The following is an 18,872-nucleotide window of genomic DNA, read 5'->3' as shown; positions in this document are numbered from 1 at the left end:
TATATATATATATATTTGTATTGTCAAACAATAGTGTCCATCGTTTGACACATGCTTATAGGCTCAGGGGACTCTTCACATTCACAGCTGCTCGTTTTACTCTTTAGCACCTTTTAAAATAACTCCCTTAAACTCTTGTCTAGATGTTGCACACACTGAATACTTACACTGTGTATATATACACTACTGTTCAAAAGTTTTGGTTACAGTAATATTGTGGAAATATCATTGCAGTTTAAAATGACCATTTTCTATTTTAATATTTTTCAAAATGTGAAGTGATTCCTGTGATGGCAACGCTGAATTTTCAGCAGCCATTACTCTAGTCTTCAGTGTCACATGATCCTTCAGAAATCATTCTAATATACTGATTTGATGCTCAAGAAACATTTATTATTATTATGTGTGTTGAAAACAGTTGTGTTGCTTAATATCTTAGTAGAAACAATGATTTATTTTGTCAGGACTCTTCGATGAATAGAAAGTTAAAAAGAACTGAGATTTTTCGTTTGACAATGTAAAAGTCTTTACTATGAATGATAGCATATATCGCTTGATTTGTTTTATTTACTAACAGTGAAATTGTTTAGCAGTTTAAGAATGTTGCATCAATCTGTCTTTCTGATTTTCTTTTATCATCAGAGTATCTCAGAGGAGATGTTCTACCAGCTGAGCAACATGCTGCCTCAGATCTTCAGAGTCTCCTCGACGCTCACGCTAACATCAAAATGCTAAACAAGCCAGACAAACGGACGCATCAGCCCTTGTGTTACACCTCAGCTGACAATATGGAGGACATCTTGTCACTTTAAGTTCTTAATTTTCAGAGAAGTACAAACCGTAAGCTGTTTTGATATGCACTGTCATGTTATCATCAACACAAGCTTGTCACAGAAGGCTTAGCACCATGTCCTGATTATTTCAGTCATGAATTTTCACTGGAATTCGCAAATTTGTACATTCCACATCAAAAAACGCATTAAATATGAGAAGGAAGTGTTCAGAGTTTTAGCTCTTGTCATACTGTGAGTGCTGTTTACCTAATGCTGCATGGGAAACAGGTAATGCCAAGACAAGCTGTGTGTTTGTGCTGCATTGCAGTCAATCACCTTTGGCCCTTGTGTCATCGTTTCCCTTCACAAACACCAGATGGCACTGTATTCGGTAGCATTTACATGTAGTGCAAGGTAACCAAAGCTGCTGATTCCAAATGTCAAATGAACCCAACCTTCCAAGCATTCTAAGTGATTTACCATGTGTTTGTGTATTAGGTGCCAGTTGTAACCCCTGGCATGTGTGCAGTTATATTTGAACTGTGTAATCTTTGGAAAGTGGGGCATTTGAAAACTGTATCATCTGTTTGTGTTATTTTTTTTTTTAAAGGTAATTCTAACCAATTTACCTAATTTATATTTTTAAATAGGCTTCTTAAAATATGCCTATGTAATATTGATCAGGCTATTAGGAAAATTATGTCCAGTTTTGTATTATTTATTTTTTTTAAAGCCTTTACAAAGAAAATCTGCATATTAACTACTGTCTGTTAAGTGTTTTGTTGGATTCCTCCTAATGAGGATATTAGCACACGAAGTAGCAAAGTAGGGCTAATCTGAGGGTTAAAGGATTTGCATCTATATTAGCCTTTTGTCCGATACTACTGACATGCTAATTACATGTTCATTGCAAAATGTTTTTTAAATACAGTACACTTTATCAAATTAACTCAGAATTTTCCTTTTTGATAATGAATTGATAAAAATGAATTTAGTTCACTGCAGGTCAGCTGCCTCATTATATATATATATATATATTCACACATATACATACATACATTTTTGGCCTGTATGGTTTCTTTAATAACTGTCAGTACAAATATATTCATTTAATATGGTGTATGTATTTTTGAGTGGATCATACCTGATCACACAGGTTACAAAAGGGCACCAGAAGTTCTAGACTGTGCTGCTGTCCGTTGCAAAGTAAACTCGATCAGTCCCTAATGGCCCTGCAGTCTCGCTGTCATTGGCGCTCAACTTTGAGTTTGTGCTAAGGAAATGTGTCACCAAATGTCTCACATTCTTGGTATCTGGTCTCTGGTTACCTCTGCCTGGGGTAGGGGACATAGGTGCAGGCTCAGCACCGGGCCCCTCTAGCACAACCCCTTCCCCCTCTTCGGTTGCTGTTTTAACGTCACAGCCCTGCTCTATAGACATCTGAGCCCTTACCATCCAACAACTGTGCCTGACAGAGCACTGTTTATTCAGCCAGGCTGAAACATTGAACACCCTCCCCGATTGACTGCCCTCTCCTGTTTGTGTGATGAGTGTAAGATGCGTTTGTTTTAATTAGAGTTTATCGTCTGCACACTGTCTACATGTGTTGTCGATACACAGAAGGGTAGAAACAATAATTGGAAAGTTTATTCTCCTGGTGATTAAGTTGTCAAAAAAAAGCTGACATTCAATTTAATAAATGCGATGTGTCATTTGAACAGCAATATAAGCCGGGCCTAGACATTCTCATGGGATCTGACAGTGGCACGGACTGTTCTGTTAAGTATGTCTGCAGTAACAGCTCTTCCTCTCAGAGACCAACACGAAGACAGCACAACAAAAAATATTCTTATCTAAATGTAGCTTCCTTGTAACTACAGTGTTCTAGCTGGCTGCTAGGGCATAGATAGAAAGAATACTTTTGACCTAACTTGTTTATCACATTGATTTAAAGAAGATAATCTTGTACCATATTGAGATAAAAATACAAAGAGAAAGAAAATATGTTGTTATTAACAACACGAAGTGCCTGAAACATTACATCAAGGTTTTAATTTAATAATAATTTATTGCGCTTGTCTGAATATGTAATTATGTAATCAATAAAAAAGTTACTGTAGTCTGGTTTCGAGTATTTTAAAATGTAATATAATCTAAGTACTTAATTTTTGGAATCTGATTAAGTAATCCAGATTACAAGTAATCAGTAATCAGGCTACTACTTAGCACTCTTGATAGATGGATGGATTGATGGACTGATAGATAGATACTCAATGAGAAAGCCTATTTTAGAATAATAACCCTGCTGAGCCTAATCTAGTTAAAGATGGTATCTCAGGCTGTTGGTTATAGGCTATTTATTATATTGTACTGTTATATAATGAGCGTTTTAGTATATTTATTCATGTAATAAAAACGCCATTGTCGTGATACAAATAAGTAAAATTAGAAATTCTTGCAAATTCAGGTACTTGGATGAAAACGGTCCCTGTGCCTAAAGTAAAATATGGAACCGGCTCTAAAAACGAAGAAGAGAGTGAAATTCCGTGCAATCTTTTGATGGTTCTTTGGTTCTCTTCTTTGGTGGTTGACCTGAGCTCAACGGGAGGATTTAACCCATCCGCTACATCTCCCTGGTCCGTGCAGTGATTCGTGCCTTTTTTCCAGGATAATTCCAGCACGTCACTGAGTCCTTCCCACAAAGTTGGGAAACAGCGGCGCATCCGTGGAAGCGAGCGGACACACGAGAGCCGCGTCTGGAAGGTAAGAGCAGCCTGTTCTCGTCTCTGTATAAGTGATTATATCATATATAGGAGCTTTACTTGGTGTCATTCGCGTGGTCGAGCCGAGAGAGGTTTCCGAATGAGTGATAAACGCAGGAAACTTGTTCATTGAATCAAAATAACTTCCGCTTCCTGCATGATACGCTCGCGCCGCATAAAATCACTGGAGAGGAGAACAGCAAACATGTTTGTACCGTTATACAAACACACAGACTAGCGTTGCTTGTATGGCGTTTAATTTATCCTGTATTTATCAGTGATGTCCACGATAGAAACCGACAACTGGTTTTCTTATTGGGAAGTTTTTTTTTTAATCTTGACTCATTTAAACTCACAAACTTCTTGTAGCCTACTCTGCCTTTCCATTATATTTATATGGGGTGCCAAGTGCCAGGGTGGCATCGACTGTTTAACAATTAGTATCGAATATTTTTTTCCAACTGAAGTATTTCTAAAGCTGTAAACGTTTGGTGTAACCCCCTCTGTTTTGACACATGGCTGTGGTGGAGGTAAATACTTAAGTATTTTGATACTTTGTTTAGTCTCTGCCTCATGTTTTGGCTGTGTCTCAAAACTTGGCGAGCTGCCTGCCTAGACAGCATTTTTGGGCGTCATAGGCAGATTTCGGGGCGCATTAAAGGGTTAGTTCACCCAAAAATGAAAATTAGCCCATAAATTACTCACCCTCAAGTCATCCTAGGTGTATATGACTTTCTTCTTTCAGATGAATCCAGTCGGGAGTTATATTAAAAATTGTCTTTGATCTTTCAAGCTGTTTCATGGCACTCAGAGGGTGTTGCATGCTTCAGTCCAAAACAAGTTAAATAAAAAGCGCCCATCCATAAAAAAAAGTGTCTCACACGGCTCCGGGGGGTGAACAAAGGCTTTCTGTAGCGAATCGATGCGTTTTTGTAAAAAAATATCCATATTCAAAACGTAATAATCACATTAATGTAGCTCGCGCTCACTGTTGTAAACGGAAGCAGTTCCGGGCAGTCATATACACCTAGGATGACTTGAGGGTGAGCAATTTATGGGCTAATTTTCATTTTTGGGTGAACTAACCCTTTAAGAGCGTTCGATGTACGAATCTCTTCTGGAGCCTCACCTTTTAATTGAATAAGCTCCTAAAATCGGTCTGAACAACACTGACTCATTGAACCAATAACTGTCTTTCAAACGCGTTATACACAACTCGCCGACTCAACGAACCAAGAACCGTCTTTTTCGAATATTTTCGACTCATTCAGGTTGATTCAGGTTAACAACTCTTTATTGTAATCGTAATTTACAAATGTAATAAACAGCAGCCTGTACATTTGGGTTTATTGGAACGATCTGAAGCATGTAATATACCACAATATACTATAATAATGTCAAAGAATCATTTAATTGTTTATTGAATCAGTTTGATTAGTCAGCACCTATTGTTCAAAAAAGGTTTTGTGAGACAGCAGCTGTTTCAGTGAATGTCTGCTGGTACCAAATGCAAGATAATAAACGAACATGTTGTATGTTACATGTTATCATGTCAAGTTCAGATGTTCATACAAATCGGAATTAACTGAAGCTGCAAAGGTGGTTATATTTGGTCATATTTTCCATCCACCAGCACAGTTATTATGAGTCACTGCTGACAGCTAGACAATATTTATGGGGAGTCTAGACAAGTATTTATTTATAGCAGTCTCTCTTGACATTGTTCGCCTGAAACTATTTAATAAACAGAAAATGACACATTTGAAAGCTAATTTCTCTGTGGGAGAGTGTGGTTGCCACTGTTTCTTTTATACCAGATACACAAACATAATTTAATAAGTAAGTTTTTTTTTTCATTAAGTTAAGCTGAGCATAAAGATGCTATAGAGCTTGAGATCCAGCACTAACAGGGCTAATCTGCTACTTCCTTGAGAAATGTTCCTCACCCGAAATTCCCTTGCCAGACCAGCTGTACTTAGCTCACCTAATACTCAACAGCAGATCAGATCACGCAACCTGCAGAGCCTCTTAAGCCAGTCAAGGCGTTTTGTTTTCTTAATTACACGTGCGCCTCTTTCAGCCCTCCAGACTGTATAGACTGAAGCATCTTTACCACCATGCAAGATGGTGAGTTATAGTAGATATATAGAGAACACATTTTGGTTGAAAGTTCAGTGGTGATGCTCCAATTTATTTGAGTCATTTTTACATTTTACTACATTGCATAATAATAATAATAACAACAACAATAACTATTATTATTTATTCAGTTATTTTAAATTATATGTGCAGATACATTATATGTAATAATTTATAATAATAATTATTATTATTATGAAAAGTTGTTTTGAATCTAAAAGACTTAAGATTTTTTAAAATATTTTATTTAAAATTTTGTCTAAAAATCATGGCCAAATAAACTTTAGCAGTAGTATTATTAATAATAATAATTTGTCTTTGTTTTATTTTACATTATATATGTTTAGATATTATATTTATATAACATAATAACACAATGCAAAGTTTTGCAAGCTAAATGAGTGCAAGAAAAAAGATTATATTAATAAAATATTAATATTTTTTGTCTGGAACTCATTGCCAAATAGACTGTAATAATAATATACTGCATTATATATGTGCAGATAAATAATAATAATAATTATTATTATTATGCAAAGCTGTTATTGCTGTTGTTTTTTTGCCTGAAACTCATGGCCAAATGGACTGCTTCAGAAACAAGATTATTTGTTGGTCCTTTTGCATATTTAGCTGTCCTCAGTATATCCAGTCAGTATTCCAGTCACCCTGTTCCAGTTGCCCTATATTATCTCAACAGATGAGAAGCAGTTGACTTCTGGAATTTAGCTAATTAGGCTGCTGTAACTCGCCTTGTAACTCAACTAGTTTTATAAACTATTTTGGTGGAGCTCAAATTGTCATTAAAAGACACAAATGCATTCCAGAAATCCTACACTTGCCTCAAGGTCAGAGTTTACACCACTAACCTGTAATACAGAGCTATTGCCAGCTGGCTAAAGGTGAATGATGTCTCCACGTCTACACCAAAGGGCCAAGTTTGCAGGATTCGGATGGCCGCCAACCAGTTTTGGAAAGTCACCTTCCATACTCTTGGCTCAGTTTATTCCTTTCAAGTTGTTCATTCCTTTAATGTTTGCTGGACTGGATTTCAGTAAATAATCGGAGCTGCCAGCGAAGGCCAGGCTAAGCTGATGTCTGCTCATGTTAGAAAATGAAATATAAACTCTGATTGATGTGGTGTATTCTTAGGACTTCAAGACTGATGGTGAATGCAGATTTTGTGATGAAACACTTTGTATTGCATGCCTGAGGCATTGCGGTTCAAATGGTTTTATTTGCCCATCGTCCTAAGATTGCCGTCAAACCTCATATGACCCATATTGTGTAAAAAAGCAAGAATGATTTGAAGGACATTCATTCGGATTCATTCATATTTAGCTTTTTTCAGTCATGTCACCCTCCCACTTGTAGAATAACATGATGGCAAGATGACAATAGTGATGAAAGCCACTGAATACTGACACAGAATGTGGGAACACTGTTTCAACGTCGCTCTACCAACTGTTTGTTTTCTGCCTCTGCGTACGTGGACTCAAATAACTTTTATTACAAAGAACTGGGGAGTTGCAGCCTTGTAGATAGGATATTTTTGGCATCCTTTGAAAAGATGCTGTTTGGTATAGACTAGTCAGAACAACTGACAAGAAACTACGACTACTTTTTTGTATGTCCTTGAACAAATCGCCTTGGAGATGATAGTGATGTTTTACATTGTTTTTCAGCAAAGGTGAGTGAATTATTATTACAAATATTGTAATATTTCTTCTTATTATCAATGTTAAAAACAGTTGTGATGCTTAATACTTTTGTGGAAATCGTGATTTATTTTTAGGATTCTTTGATGAATAGAATGCTCAAAAGAACAGCACTTATTTTTAAATAGAAACTTTTCTGTCATTTTAATCGATTTATGCATCCTTGTTGAATAATAGTATTAATTTATTTAAAAAAAGTCTTAGTGACCTTAAACTTTTGAACAGTTGTGTGCATTTGTATACATAAATTAATAATAATTAATCCTAAATTACAATACTTTTTTTTCCAAAAATGCATTTATTGTAAAACACATTTATTATAAATTATTATAATATTTTTTTTTGTGGCTCGACTCGAAATCCTTATTTTTGAACCCTGAACAAGACTGACTGATATTCTTAGGCAATGCAATCTAGGTCTTTCCATTGTCTCAACTGTTTATGACTTTGGTTATGAAGAAAAATGAGTCAAGGTTTGCAAACCTATCATCATGAATGCTTTCCTGGGGCTTTTAAAAGCTACATTTAAGGATTTGTTTGTAAGTTAGAACTGTTTAATATGCCTCTGCCACTCATCTGCAACGTGACTGCAAGATGTTTTGCATCTTAAATGTCCATTTTGTGCATAATTCAATTTAGAACCTTTTCTCAGTGTGTTTTCATGAAGGCCTCATTACGGGTCGCAAAAAAGCATCCACAAATTTAATGTCTGCAGTGGAGGCCCCAAAGCTAAGCTATTTTTCTAATAGCAAGAAATACTTTTATGCAGAGTATCAGGTCAAAATCAGAATGGTGTACATGGGGCCCTGAGGACAGGATAAATGAGACTAGTCTCAAGTCATTTTCCCATGGTGATAAGGCCAGATGTTGGTAGAGAAAAGCCACATTGACCGAAGGGTGGGAGAAAAGCCTCATATATAAACACTGATGCATCGGTTGAATAAACAGATTCTGTATATGCCAGGAAACCCCCTAGTTACGAAGGGGATGAAATGGAAGTTTGTGATTTACTGTCCTTTCAAGTAACTCGGTGTCTGAGCGACAGTGAGAAATATGGGTTGGGGGAGAAGGTCTCTTTCATGTAATGAAAAGGATAGAAGAGGACCTTTGATATCTGAGACGCACTGAAATCTTTGAAAGGATCAATTGTGATTTAAGTCAGTATGGCCATGTGCTTTGATGATCATTTCAGCTTGGCTATTGTGCCATAAATGTTTTTTGGTGGAGCGTCTCCACGTTTCGTTGATTCAGTGTTTGAGCGCCTTATGTGTGTCTTTTTGACTGTACACATCTACACCCAAGTTATATTCCAGTGCCTTTTCATCTGAAATTTCTGCTTGAAAAGAAATTTGCACTGTGAGTTCAACTGTTTCCAAAACCATGACATTAACATCTACAAGAATAGACCAGGTGAGTTTTAAGAAGTGCAGACAGTAAAAAGTCAATCCCTGGTTATGGATGGGCACATAAACATAGAAAGAGCTCCTGAATGATTGTAATTTCCAAATTGCGTCTCCTGTGTGATGGAATTTTCCACCCGGGAATGGCTGCGAGGCTGCGCCTGCTACTGTGGCACCATTTGCTCCATTCCCTACTGAAATTTTCCCCTTCTAATTTTGGGATTTTCTGATTATATGAATTACTTTTGAAATCGAATGAGCAATGAACTTTGATAGGCTACTGTCTACAGTATCTTGAAGGGGCCTTTGATGTGTCTTGAGAGGTGTTTTTTTCTGCTCAATAGTACCCGTTTTACTGTGATTAATCTGGTAAATGTGTATCCTTACATGACTCACATGGATCTTTAAATTATAGAGGTACTGACTACTGACCGCGCTTACGTGACTCTCTGGAATATTTATTTTGATTCGTCAATTGCAGCTTCCTGTAGTCAGACTGCCAAACAATTGACTCTTATGAGCCAGTTCATTTAGTGAATCAAAAAACATACATCGCAACCAGTGTACTCTGATTTCCAAAAGAATGACTTTGGTGAGCCGGGTCTTTTTAGTGAATCAAAACACATACAGCGCAAACAGTGTGGACTGTTCCAGAATGAATTAATCTAGTAATACGGTTCTTTTTATCAAATCAAGAAACATACACTGCAACCAGTATACTGATTTCCAAACGAATGTCTTTAGTGAGCCGGTTCTCTGATTCCAAAACTATCTATCTGTCTGTTTTAGTTAGTTAGTAAGCAGCCATGTAATAACCAGGAAAATGTAAAATATTGTAACTCAAATATTAATTCTTTCATCCTTTCATGTTTATTTATTTATATAAGCAACTATGAAATAACCCCTTCAGGGTGATACAAGGGTGATTATTAGGTTTTTTTGTTTGGCGATAATGGCTGACCAGCAGTATTTTTTCCTTAATTATTTTAGTCATACATAATACCCAACAGATCGACTGATTCATAGTCCTAAACAGCCCCAAGGGCTGTTTTTCTCAGTAACTGGGAGTGTGTGTAGTCTTCTCAGAAAATGTCATCATATCTTGTGCTAACATAATCACTATTTAATGAACCAAAGATAGATGGCAGTAAACTTAGTCATCACAATAAAGACCAATAGGGAGGAGCGTTAGCACTCAGCCAAAAATGTACCACACACAATCTCTATCACAGCCATGCTTAAAGGTTATTGTGTAAATAATCAATTACCCTTGATTAACGATACTGGTGACATTTTAGTTATGTTTTGTATTTGTACACTAGCGCAATAACTGTACCTGTTCGTTGTATCTACATTGAGTCATGCATCTTATCTTAAAGGGATAATTCACACAAAAATGAATACGGTGTCATTTCCAAACCTGTATGACTCTCCTTCTTCTCTGAAGAATGCCTTCCCACTGTATGGACAAAAACAGTTAAATTAGGCTAACATGTTCAAAGTGCATTAGTGTGCAGGTTAGGTTTTGGTGTTGGGGATGGTTGTTGAAGATTTTGCCCTTGGGGTTGAGAGGTATAGAAAGGCCTGTCCTTATGCTCAGTTTAACCTGATCTGGGCCATTATTGCAGGGTTTTTTTAGCTAGGGAAATGAGATGGATCAGGGGGTTGGTGGGTGGGCTGGACAAGAGGAGGGTATGGAGAGAATACAGTCCTGAGGTGGAACTGATATGAATCCGTTCTTTGTTTCATATCAGTGTTGGGCTGCTCTGCTGGGGGCCACGCTTAGTGTTGTTTGGGGCCGGAGGTGACAGGATTTTGGTGTCTTAAGAGAAGGATTTCTGCCCCATACAAGGGATTTTCCATCACACAGGTCGGGGCAAATAAGTAAGAGTGTTATAATGGGAGAATAAGGGTGAGAATGAAATTAAAGGTAGCAGGAGTTAATGACATGAACGGGGTGTACTATTGAATGTATTTGGTAAGATTTCCTTTTTTTTGTTTAACACTTTCTTTCTTCCATCCTGATATTGCCTCAAAGCAAATTGTGCATGCTGTGAGAGAAATGTGTGTGTATGTGTGTAATCTGGCTACTTTGAAATTTCAAGTATGAAATTTAAGTCATGCTTTAGCTACTTTGAGAAGAATTCCAATGTTTGGTATTTGCAAAGGCCATGAATGATGATAAAACCTGCAATGCTTGACATATTTATACATTTTCCTCTTCATTTATTTTTGTAAAATAAAACAAAAAAATAAGTAATAAATAAAATAAGATGTGTGTATGAATATATACATATTATATTTTGTGCACACACACAGACATATGTCTCAAATTTAAAATATACAAAATTATATGAATCATATAGCTGATTTGCAGTGTATCCTTTCCAGAACTTTCCGATAATTTCATAGCACTCCATAGAGAGGATCAGAGCTTGCTTTATTGTGTCTCTCAGATCATTGGCAGCCCACATTCCTCTCTCTTTTGACCTGATAAGTGTCTTTCTGTATCCAGTGTCTATCAGATAACTGAGCGCTCCTCTCCCGGGAGCTGCATAAAGCCTGAGTGTGAACTGCCTCGGCAGATTGTGTGTCTGCACCTGAACCTGATACCATTGGGTGAGAAAGTGTAGGATCTTGCAGTTCAGTATAGACAACCTCTTGCTTTTGCAATGCATTGTTTTCAAAATTGCAACCCTTTGACGATATTATTTATATCTTGATAATTATGTGTTCATTCTAAAATGGACTGAAATGGTGATTTCATTCAGTCAGAAGAACCATGGTTTCAGCGGATTCAAAATGCTGTATGCATGAAGTAAAGTACAGTAAAATCTATTTAAAAATAATCATGGAATGATTTTGCTACAATGCTAAAGTAACAAGAAAAATCACACACACACACACACACACACACACACACACACACACACACACACACACACATATATATATGTATATATACATACATATATATACTGTATATATATATATATGTGCTCCTGTGGCTCAGTGGTAGAGCATTGCGTTAGCAGCGCAAAAGGTCATGGGTTCGATTCCCAGGGAACACACATACTGGTAAAAAATGTATAGCCTGAATGCACTGTATGTCGCTTTGGATAAAAGCGTCTGCTAAATGCATAAATAAAATAAATAAATAAATATATATATATACACGTGTGTGTATGTATATTCACAATGATAATTGATTATATCACCAGCAAATATCTGTACCATTACAGTGTCAACAGGTCACTTTTGAGTAATTAATTTGCAATTTATTTCTGTACCATATTAAACTTAACATTTTAACTTAAAATTGTACTATTATTCAGCAGTTACATTGCTCTAATATTCTATTAATCCAGGTGATTTTCCTTAAACAACATGAGAACAAAATGTCAAACTGTTACGTGTCTTTGAGGGAAGGTTTATCATATGATCGGGCCCAAGTGCTGAGGTCAGGGGTCACGCTAGCGGATGCTAGGATAAGATTAATGCACCCAGGTCATGCCATTGTCATGCGATCTCAGTTAAGAGAAGAATTATGCCGAGACCTTCCCTAAAATCAAGACCAGAATCATTTTGGAGTCTAAGACAAGTCTGAGATTTTGAGTTGACTGCTAAATAGCTTGTCTAAGTGGAATGTTAAATTGTGGGATTAGAGCTCCAGTGTCGCCTCGATCTCATCTCACTTTCAGCCAAACCATGTTGAACATCATCTGAGGTTTTTGGTTGGACGTCCACTGTTGCTTGTGGTTCTGATGTCACTCTGGAGAAATGCTCTCCTCGGCTTTAAGCTCAGACACTCGGGCTGTTGTTAAGGGTGTTTCTAAGACTTGATAAAAGCTTAACTGAAAGGGCTTGATTCTTCAGTATATCAAGTTACTAACATTGGCTCAATGTTCACAAAGCCTGTTTTGTATGGTAATAATGCCCTTCAGAGCCATTAAAGATTATCTGCGGGGGCAGAGGGGGTTGCGGTTGTGAATAGGTCTGGGATTGTGGTGTGTGAGACGAGCAATGGTGGTGTCAAAGGATCCTTAACCTGGTATGCAATGCTAAAACCTTTTCAGATCAGGTGGTTAGAGCATGTTTACGGAAAAAAAAAACCCTGTGCATTTCAGTGATCCGTTGACATGAGGGAATGGTTTGAAGATGTAAAAGCGGGGCCATTGTGCTGGCTGAATTACCCAGTGCCTTTGCTTAGCGTGATTCATGTCACAGTAAAGGCATGCCAGGTTTAAAGCAAACACATGTGGCTTTCATTTGACACATAATTTAAGGCACGTCAAACATGCTGCTAAATTCTATACGGTAGCTCTGCTTATAACTTCCAGCTTCCCCTGTGTCTCTGAACCATGATACCGCTGGCATGATAACACTTTTAATGCCTCGTGAGTGACACATCTCCTTGAATTGTCAGTTTTCATTATGTCAAATTCTACCCTTGGTAACAAGGGTCTGAAATTAACTTGAGTAACACAATCCTTCATGCTAACCTTAGTTTGCATTGCTTAAAAATAATGTGCTGTGGCGTAGCCTAATGTTGTTTACCAAAGAAGCATCTAGACTCGTCCCTCATTTTTTTTAAAAGAAGAAATGTCCATAAATCATCCTTTTTGAGCTGAGAATACTTTAAATAAATGTATATCTAGTTATGCATTACCAACATAATTGCTGTGGAATTTGCTTCAAATAAACTGTCATTTGCGGATAGTTATGTCATGTCTGTTTCTGGTATCCATGGTATTCATGTAAATGTGATCTGGTTTAATGGCTTTACATGGTCATTGAAGTTGAATGATTGGATTTAACTTTACTCATGAAAGGCGAGTCACAATGTTACACTAGATAACTTCTAAAGCATTTTAACAGTAATGAGTGACTAGTCTTTTTGAGTGAGCCATTGATTTGTTCAACTGTTTTGTTAAAAAACACTGACTCAACTAGGAATGAAACAAATGATATCTTAATGAGTGAGTCACTGAATCAACTCAACTGATTTGTTCAAAAACACTCAATTAGGAACAAAACACAGCAATTGTGCATTGCTTAGAGTCATAATTTCAAAATAAACAAAATAGCACAATATTGTGCCTAAAATTTAAGTTACGTAATATTAACTTCCTGTTTGTTGATTTGTCTTACGAGGCAATTGACTTTTCACTGTTAGTATCACTCTGCTTGACTATGTTTGCATGTTCCAGACAGATTGTCAGTCTGTGTACTATTTGTGAAGGATTTTTGACTCTTTCTGCAGGTTACAGTTCACCAGTAGGTGGCGACAAGTGTCTTTTTTTAGTAAGTCATTGAATATTACTATCAACTAGGGCTGCACGATAAATCGCATGCGATATTTAACGCGCATCTTGTCAGTAAAGCCGTTCTGTAATCAGCGGTAAATTTACAGATAGTAAATGTAGTAGATTTACTACACAGAGCCGTTGTTCACTGACAAGCTGCGCAAAACATGCGCAAAATATGATCGTGGTTTTGCACAGCTTGTCAGTGAACAACGGCTCTGTGTAGTAAATGCTTCTCCATGTGAAAGCCCGCACGTGATGGAGATTTACGGCTGATTACAGAACCGGCTTTACTGACAAAATGCGCGTTAAATATCGCATGCGATTTATCGTGCAGCCCTACTATCAACCAATTCATTCAAAAACACTTACTCATTCAGGAATAAAACGTGACATCTTTATGAGTGAGTTATTAAATCACTCAACTGATTAATTCAGAAACACTCATTCATTTAGGAGTTGAAACATTGCTACCTGTACTTTGCAGTGCTTGGAGACAAAAATGGCAGAAATAACAAAATAACCAGCAAAATTGTAACTAAAATATAAGTTACTTAATATTAAACTTTATATTGAATAGTTGTAAAAAAAAAAAAAAACAGCATCACACTTAAATAATTAAATAATGCTTAATTGTGCCACAAATGCTGTTGATAACTAACTAAAAACAAACCATATCAGAAGTATAGGAGATGGTGAGATACTTCAACACATCTCCATTAGAAAAGTCTATTAACTACGATTCAGGAAAAACACGCATTAATGTGCTTCTCTTTTGTAATAGTTGTAGAATTCTAGTCATTCTAGTCATCAATAAGAATATGACCTTGAAGGCTAGTTCTGGATAGGGGGAAGTTGTCATGAGACGGGTGAAAAGCATGGGGTGGGGGGTTGTCTAGGCATTGGGACAGCAGGGTGGAGGTCCTACAGAGATGGACTGGGATAGACCCCTGAAGGGCTTCTTTTAGGACTGAAGTAATTGGTGTGAAATGGTTGCGTCTGTGGAGCCCCATTTTGGCATATGCTTTGTGCTAAAGTATTGTGCTTGTTTTTCATTGACCATCCAATAATGGACCATATGATGAGATCATTATTAGATATTTCACAAATTCGCACAATCTTCAGCCTTTAATGCAAAAATGTGCACTTTTTGGTGGTGTAAGATGTTTAGACTCCTCTAGATTTAGATTAAACATATTTTCCTTATTTATTTAAATACTTAAAATAAGTCCCCTATGCATAATACACTGAAATACAGAATGCTAATTAAGTCTTTGTTATATTTTTGGGTTTGTTTTGGTCTCTTGATTATAGCCCTATTTAAAAACTTTTTTAATGAAGCCCTATATACAAAATGAACTTGTAGATTTGAATAATTTCTCCAAAGTTTCTTATAGATTATTTCAGATAGAAATGCTTTCTATCTGCCAACGTTGAGCAGATGGCCCACATAGACGGAGGAATGTAACACCAAATATGAATTTAGCACCTGGTTGTTTTTCATCCTCCTGAAAGGTGGCGGCTGCTCTGAGTGTTCTCACACGTCTCATAATCAGATGGCAGGGTGGCAGTCAGTGCCAGAGAACCAGAGACGCAGAACTCGCCGTCACTCGTGAATTAATATCTGAGCTCAAGAAGAGCTTGATTTAATCGAGAGAGAGTTTCAGCACTTTAAACATTATCGAGAGCAGCTCTGTAGCAAATCAAGTTACCTGAAGTGCTTAGAGTGAAGTAAGTGATCGAATATGATCTGTTCTTGTTGAAATCTGTTTTTTAGTGATATTTTCTGGTGTGCTTTGCCTATCATTCAAGTTCTAGCAAAAATTTTTTGCATTTAAAAAGCAAATAGCCTCTCTCTGCAAGGTCCGAATGTAAAAAGCTTCAGCGTGTCTTGTGTTGTTGGAAGTTTCGTGTCATTCTGAGAGAAGACGTCCTTCACCTGATTGACATGTCGTGCCCAGGAGAGTTGTGGGAGGAAATGATATTCAGAGAGGGAGTGCGTTGGTGTTGTATTTCATATGAGATGCTTTGTTTGCACATGTATGGAGAAGAACGCCGGGTTGTGGATGAAGTCACTGGTGGAGGCTAGCAGATCTGATGATAGACATGAACAGCTTGGCATAAAATAAACAGTTGCAACTAATGGTTATTTTGATAATCAGCTAATCTAATTAGAAGGATTTATTCACTATTCGGGTGATTAATGAATCAATTAATGTACTGTTCAGTTTTATATTTTTTAAGAGGCTGTGCATGTGCTAACTAACAATAAAGACAAGTTGATGAATATAATATGAAAAATACTTTTAATAAACTTGTGGCCAACCTCCTTCACATTTTTTTTCTACTTAGCATCCAACCTCAAAAATCGACAAAAACGTCTCTCTTAACACTTTAGTTACCTTTGGTTTCTTAATAATAATAATAATAATAATAATAAATAAATAAATAAATAATTAATCAAATCTAAAAAATTTACATAAAAAATATTATATATATAATTTAGTTAGTGCTGCCTTATTAATGATTGTGCATTTAGAGAGAGACTGTTTTGTATGGAAGCCAATTTCTGCCACAGGAAAAAAAAAATCATGCGTTGTTAATTAGAATTATGCTTTTATAATTATGACAAAGTCGAAAATATGAAATAAAATGAAAATAAAAAAAGACAAAGTCATAATTATGAGATAAAAAATTTAAATTATGACTTAAAAGTCAAAATGATGTCATAATTGTCATATAAAAGTCAAAACTATAACATAAAAAGTAAAAATTAACAGTTGTGAGATAAAAAGCCAAAATGATGACGTTTTTTTTTTTACTTTTTATGTATGACTTACCGTGTCATCATTTTGACTTTTTATGTCATAAGTATGATTTACCAAAGCATGTTTTTTTTTCTTATGTGGTGGAAATTTTTTTTTCCCAATAACTGATTGTCTTATTTTGTATTTTCACACAAATTGCTTTTTTTTTACATTTAGAATGTAAATGGATTTTGCCATGCTAATGTTTGGAAATAAGCATATCTCAAGCACTAGATTAGTTTTCGTTTCAGTGTTTTAGCTGAATATTTAGCTGGGTGGATTTGAACCTGAATCCATGTGTCTCAGCATGGATACCACTGTGAACTTATTTGTTTTCTAATAAACGGCTTTAGTTTAAATACTTTTAAACTTCAATTCAGACTCCTAGACTTTAAGTCAACAGCCATCATTGTTTAAAACTGTTCCCACTGGAATGCTCCAGAATAAGCACGAATGACCTGCTGAAGAAAACAAACCCTGCTATTAGACATAAAAAATTCATAATTGCATAATCTCCCCCGGTGAATGAAAAGCAGCCACAGAGTAATACTCTCAATGTACGGTTCTCCACTGGAAGCGGTAAAAATCAGACTCATTAATATTGCTTTTCATGAACAAAGGCTGCTAATTAGAGGTGGCAACTGCAGTGAGGAGGCCCAGTCAAATCAGCTCTGAGTGAACAAGCTAATGATAGAGAGTGAGGGGAATGCGGGCCGTCAGACAGGGTGACCTTAGTGTGGCCAGCGGGTCAGAGAGAACAACATCTGCAGGAATGTGTTTCATAGTGTCCATCACAAAAACAGATCATGCATACCTTTTGTCTTTTCCTTTCAGATCAAGAATGCTGAAGACGCAATGGATCCCCTAGTTCATTTGAGCCCACTGAGAGTCCGAATCTCTGCTCTCCCACACCCCACACGCCCACCTCATCCCTGGGCACCCGACCCTGCGCCTTTCGCCATCTTCTGGAAGAGTGAGTAGTTTTCTCACCGACACACGGGAGAAAGGTGAAACCTTCCTGTGTAAATATGACTGGATGGAGGTCTCAGTGGCGTCTGGTCCTGCTCAACTCGCTGACATGTGGCCTGGAGATCTGCGTGGCGGCTGGGATCACCTACGTGCCCCCTCTGTTGCTGGAGGCTGGCGTGGAGGAACAGTACATGACGATGGTTTTAGGTAAGGTTTCAGCCTAACCTTGGAATGTCGAACCAGGGTTTATGATTGGTTAATTAAGGGCTGTGCTGTAAACAGCAAGTCAAGGTTGTTTCCCACTAAGGAGTTGATCCTATAATGGGGGCCATTATCATAATTACTGGCTAAATCACTCGCTGCCCCATCCAGGTGGTAATCAGGTGCTAATTGGAAAGCACTGGACTGCAGGAAGAGGCCGGATGCTCGAGGGTCAGCAGCTGTGTGGAAGCTTGTATAGTTTTACTGCATCCTGTTAAAATTCTATGGGACTTTCCTCTGGAATTTCATCAGAAAATATAGTCATCATGGGCTACCTTAAAGCTGGAAGCCTCTTTCTAATATTGTGGGCTTGTGCAGTCGACTGTTATCTCTTATTTAAATGTGCACTTTTTTTTTCCATTTCTCACCCCCTATGTCCTGCTAATTGTGTTAGGAGTTTTGAGAAGCATTTTCAAAAATTTTACTTCTAGGGAATTATTTTCCTTATTATTATTGTTTTCCTTATTATTCCTTTGAAAAACTGGTAGACAAAGTATTATGGAAAACTTGTAGACATTAGTATTAAATTAAACTTGATAAGGTGAAACTGCTGAGTATTCAGTTTTGCATCACAGGAAGAAATTACATTAATATATTAAAATAGGAAACTGATATTAAATTGTAATAATATTTTACAATACTGTATTTTGATGCAGCCTTGGTGAAGAAACTTCTTTCAAAAGAGTTAAAAACATTTTGAATGGTAGTTCATGTAATATATTAATTAAAAATATTAATTT

General features: G+C 36.8%; 2 protein-coding genes across 6 annotated transcripts in view; both read left to right on the top strand.

Moving 5' to 3' along the window:
* The window catches only part of LOC107700900 (protein C12orf4 homolog), an 11,493-nt gene extending 9,772 nt beyond the window's left edge, over positions 1-1,721 (top strand). For all 3 annotated transcript variants that reach the window (XM_016502752.1, XM_016502762.1, XM_016502743.1), the window contains exon 14: positions 643-1,721. In XM_016502752.1, the coding sequence (XP_016358238.1) occupies positions 643-735 (93 nt within the window). In that variant the 3' untranslated portion in view covers positions 736-1,721. The remainder of the gene's footprint in view (positions 1-642) is intronic.
* Positions 1,722-3,180: 1,459 nt separating this feature from the next.
* LOC107700881 (solute carrier family 45 member 3-like) overlaps positions 3,181-18,872 on the top strand; it is a 23,847-nt gene continuing 8,155 nt past the window's right edge. For 2 of the 3 annotated variants that reach the window (XM_016502725.1, XM_016502717.1), the window contains exons 1-2: positions 3,181-3,536; positions 17,737-18,078. In XM_016502725.1, the coding sequence (XP_016358211.1) occupies positions 17,931-18,078 (148 nt within the window). In that variant the 5' untranslated portion in view covers positions 3,181-3,536; positions 17,737-17,930. Of the gene's footprint in view, positions 3,537-5,642; positions 5,663-17,736; positions 18,079-18,872 lie in introns of those variants that run through there. The other variant, XM_016502733.1, reaches the window with a different exon arrangement.

The sequence above is a fragment of the Sinocyclocheilus anshuiensis genome, unplaced genomic scaffold, assembly GCF_001515605.1.
Source record: "Sinocyclocheilus anshuiensis isolate Anshui unplaced genomic scaffold, SAMN03320099.WGS_v1.1 scaffold1423, whole genome shotgun sequence".
Taxonomy (NCBI): Eukaryota; Metazoa; Chordata; class Actinopteri; order Cypriniformes; family Cyprinidae; genus Sinocyclocheilus; species Sinocyclocheilus anshuiensis.
Note: the sequence above shows the minus strand (reverse complement) of the source record. Positions and strands in the feature narration are given on the sequence as shown.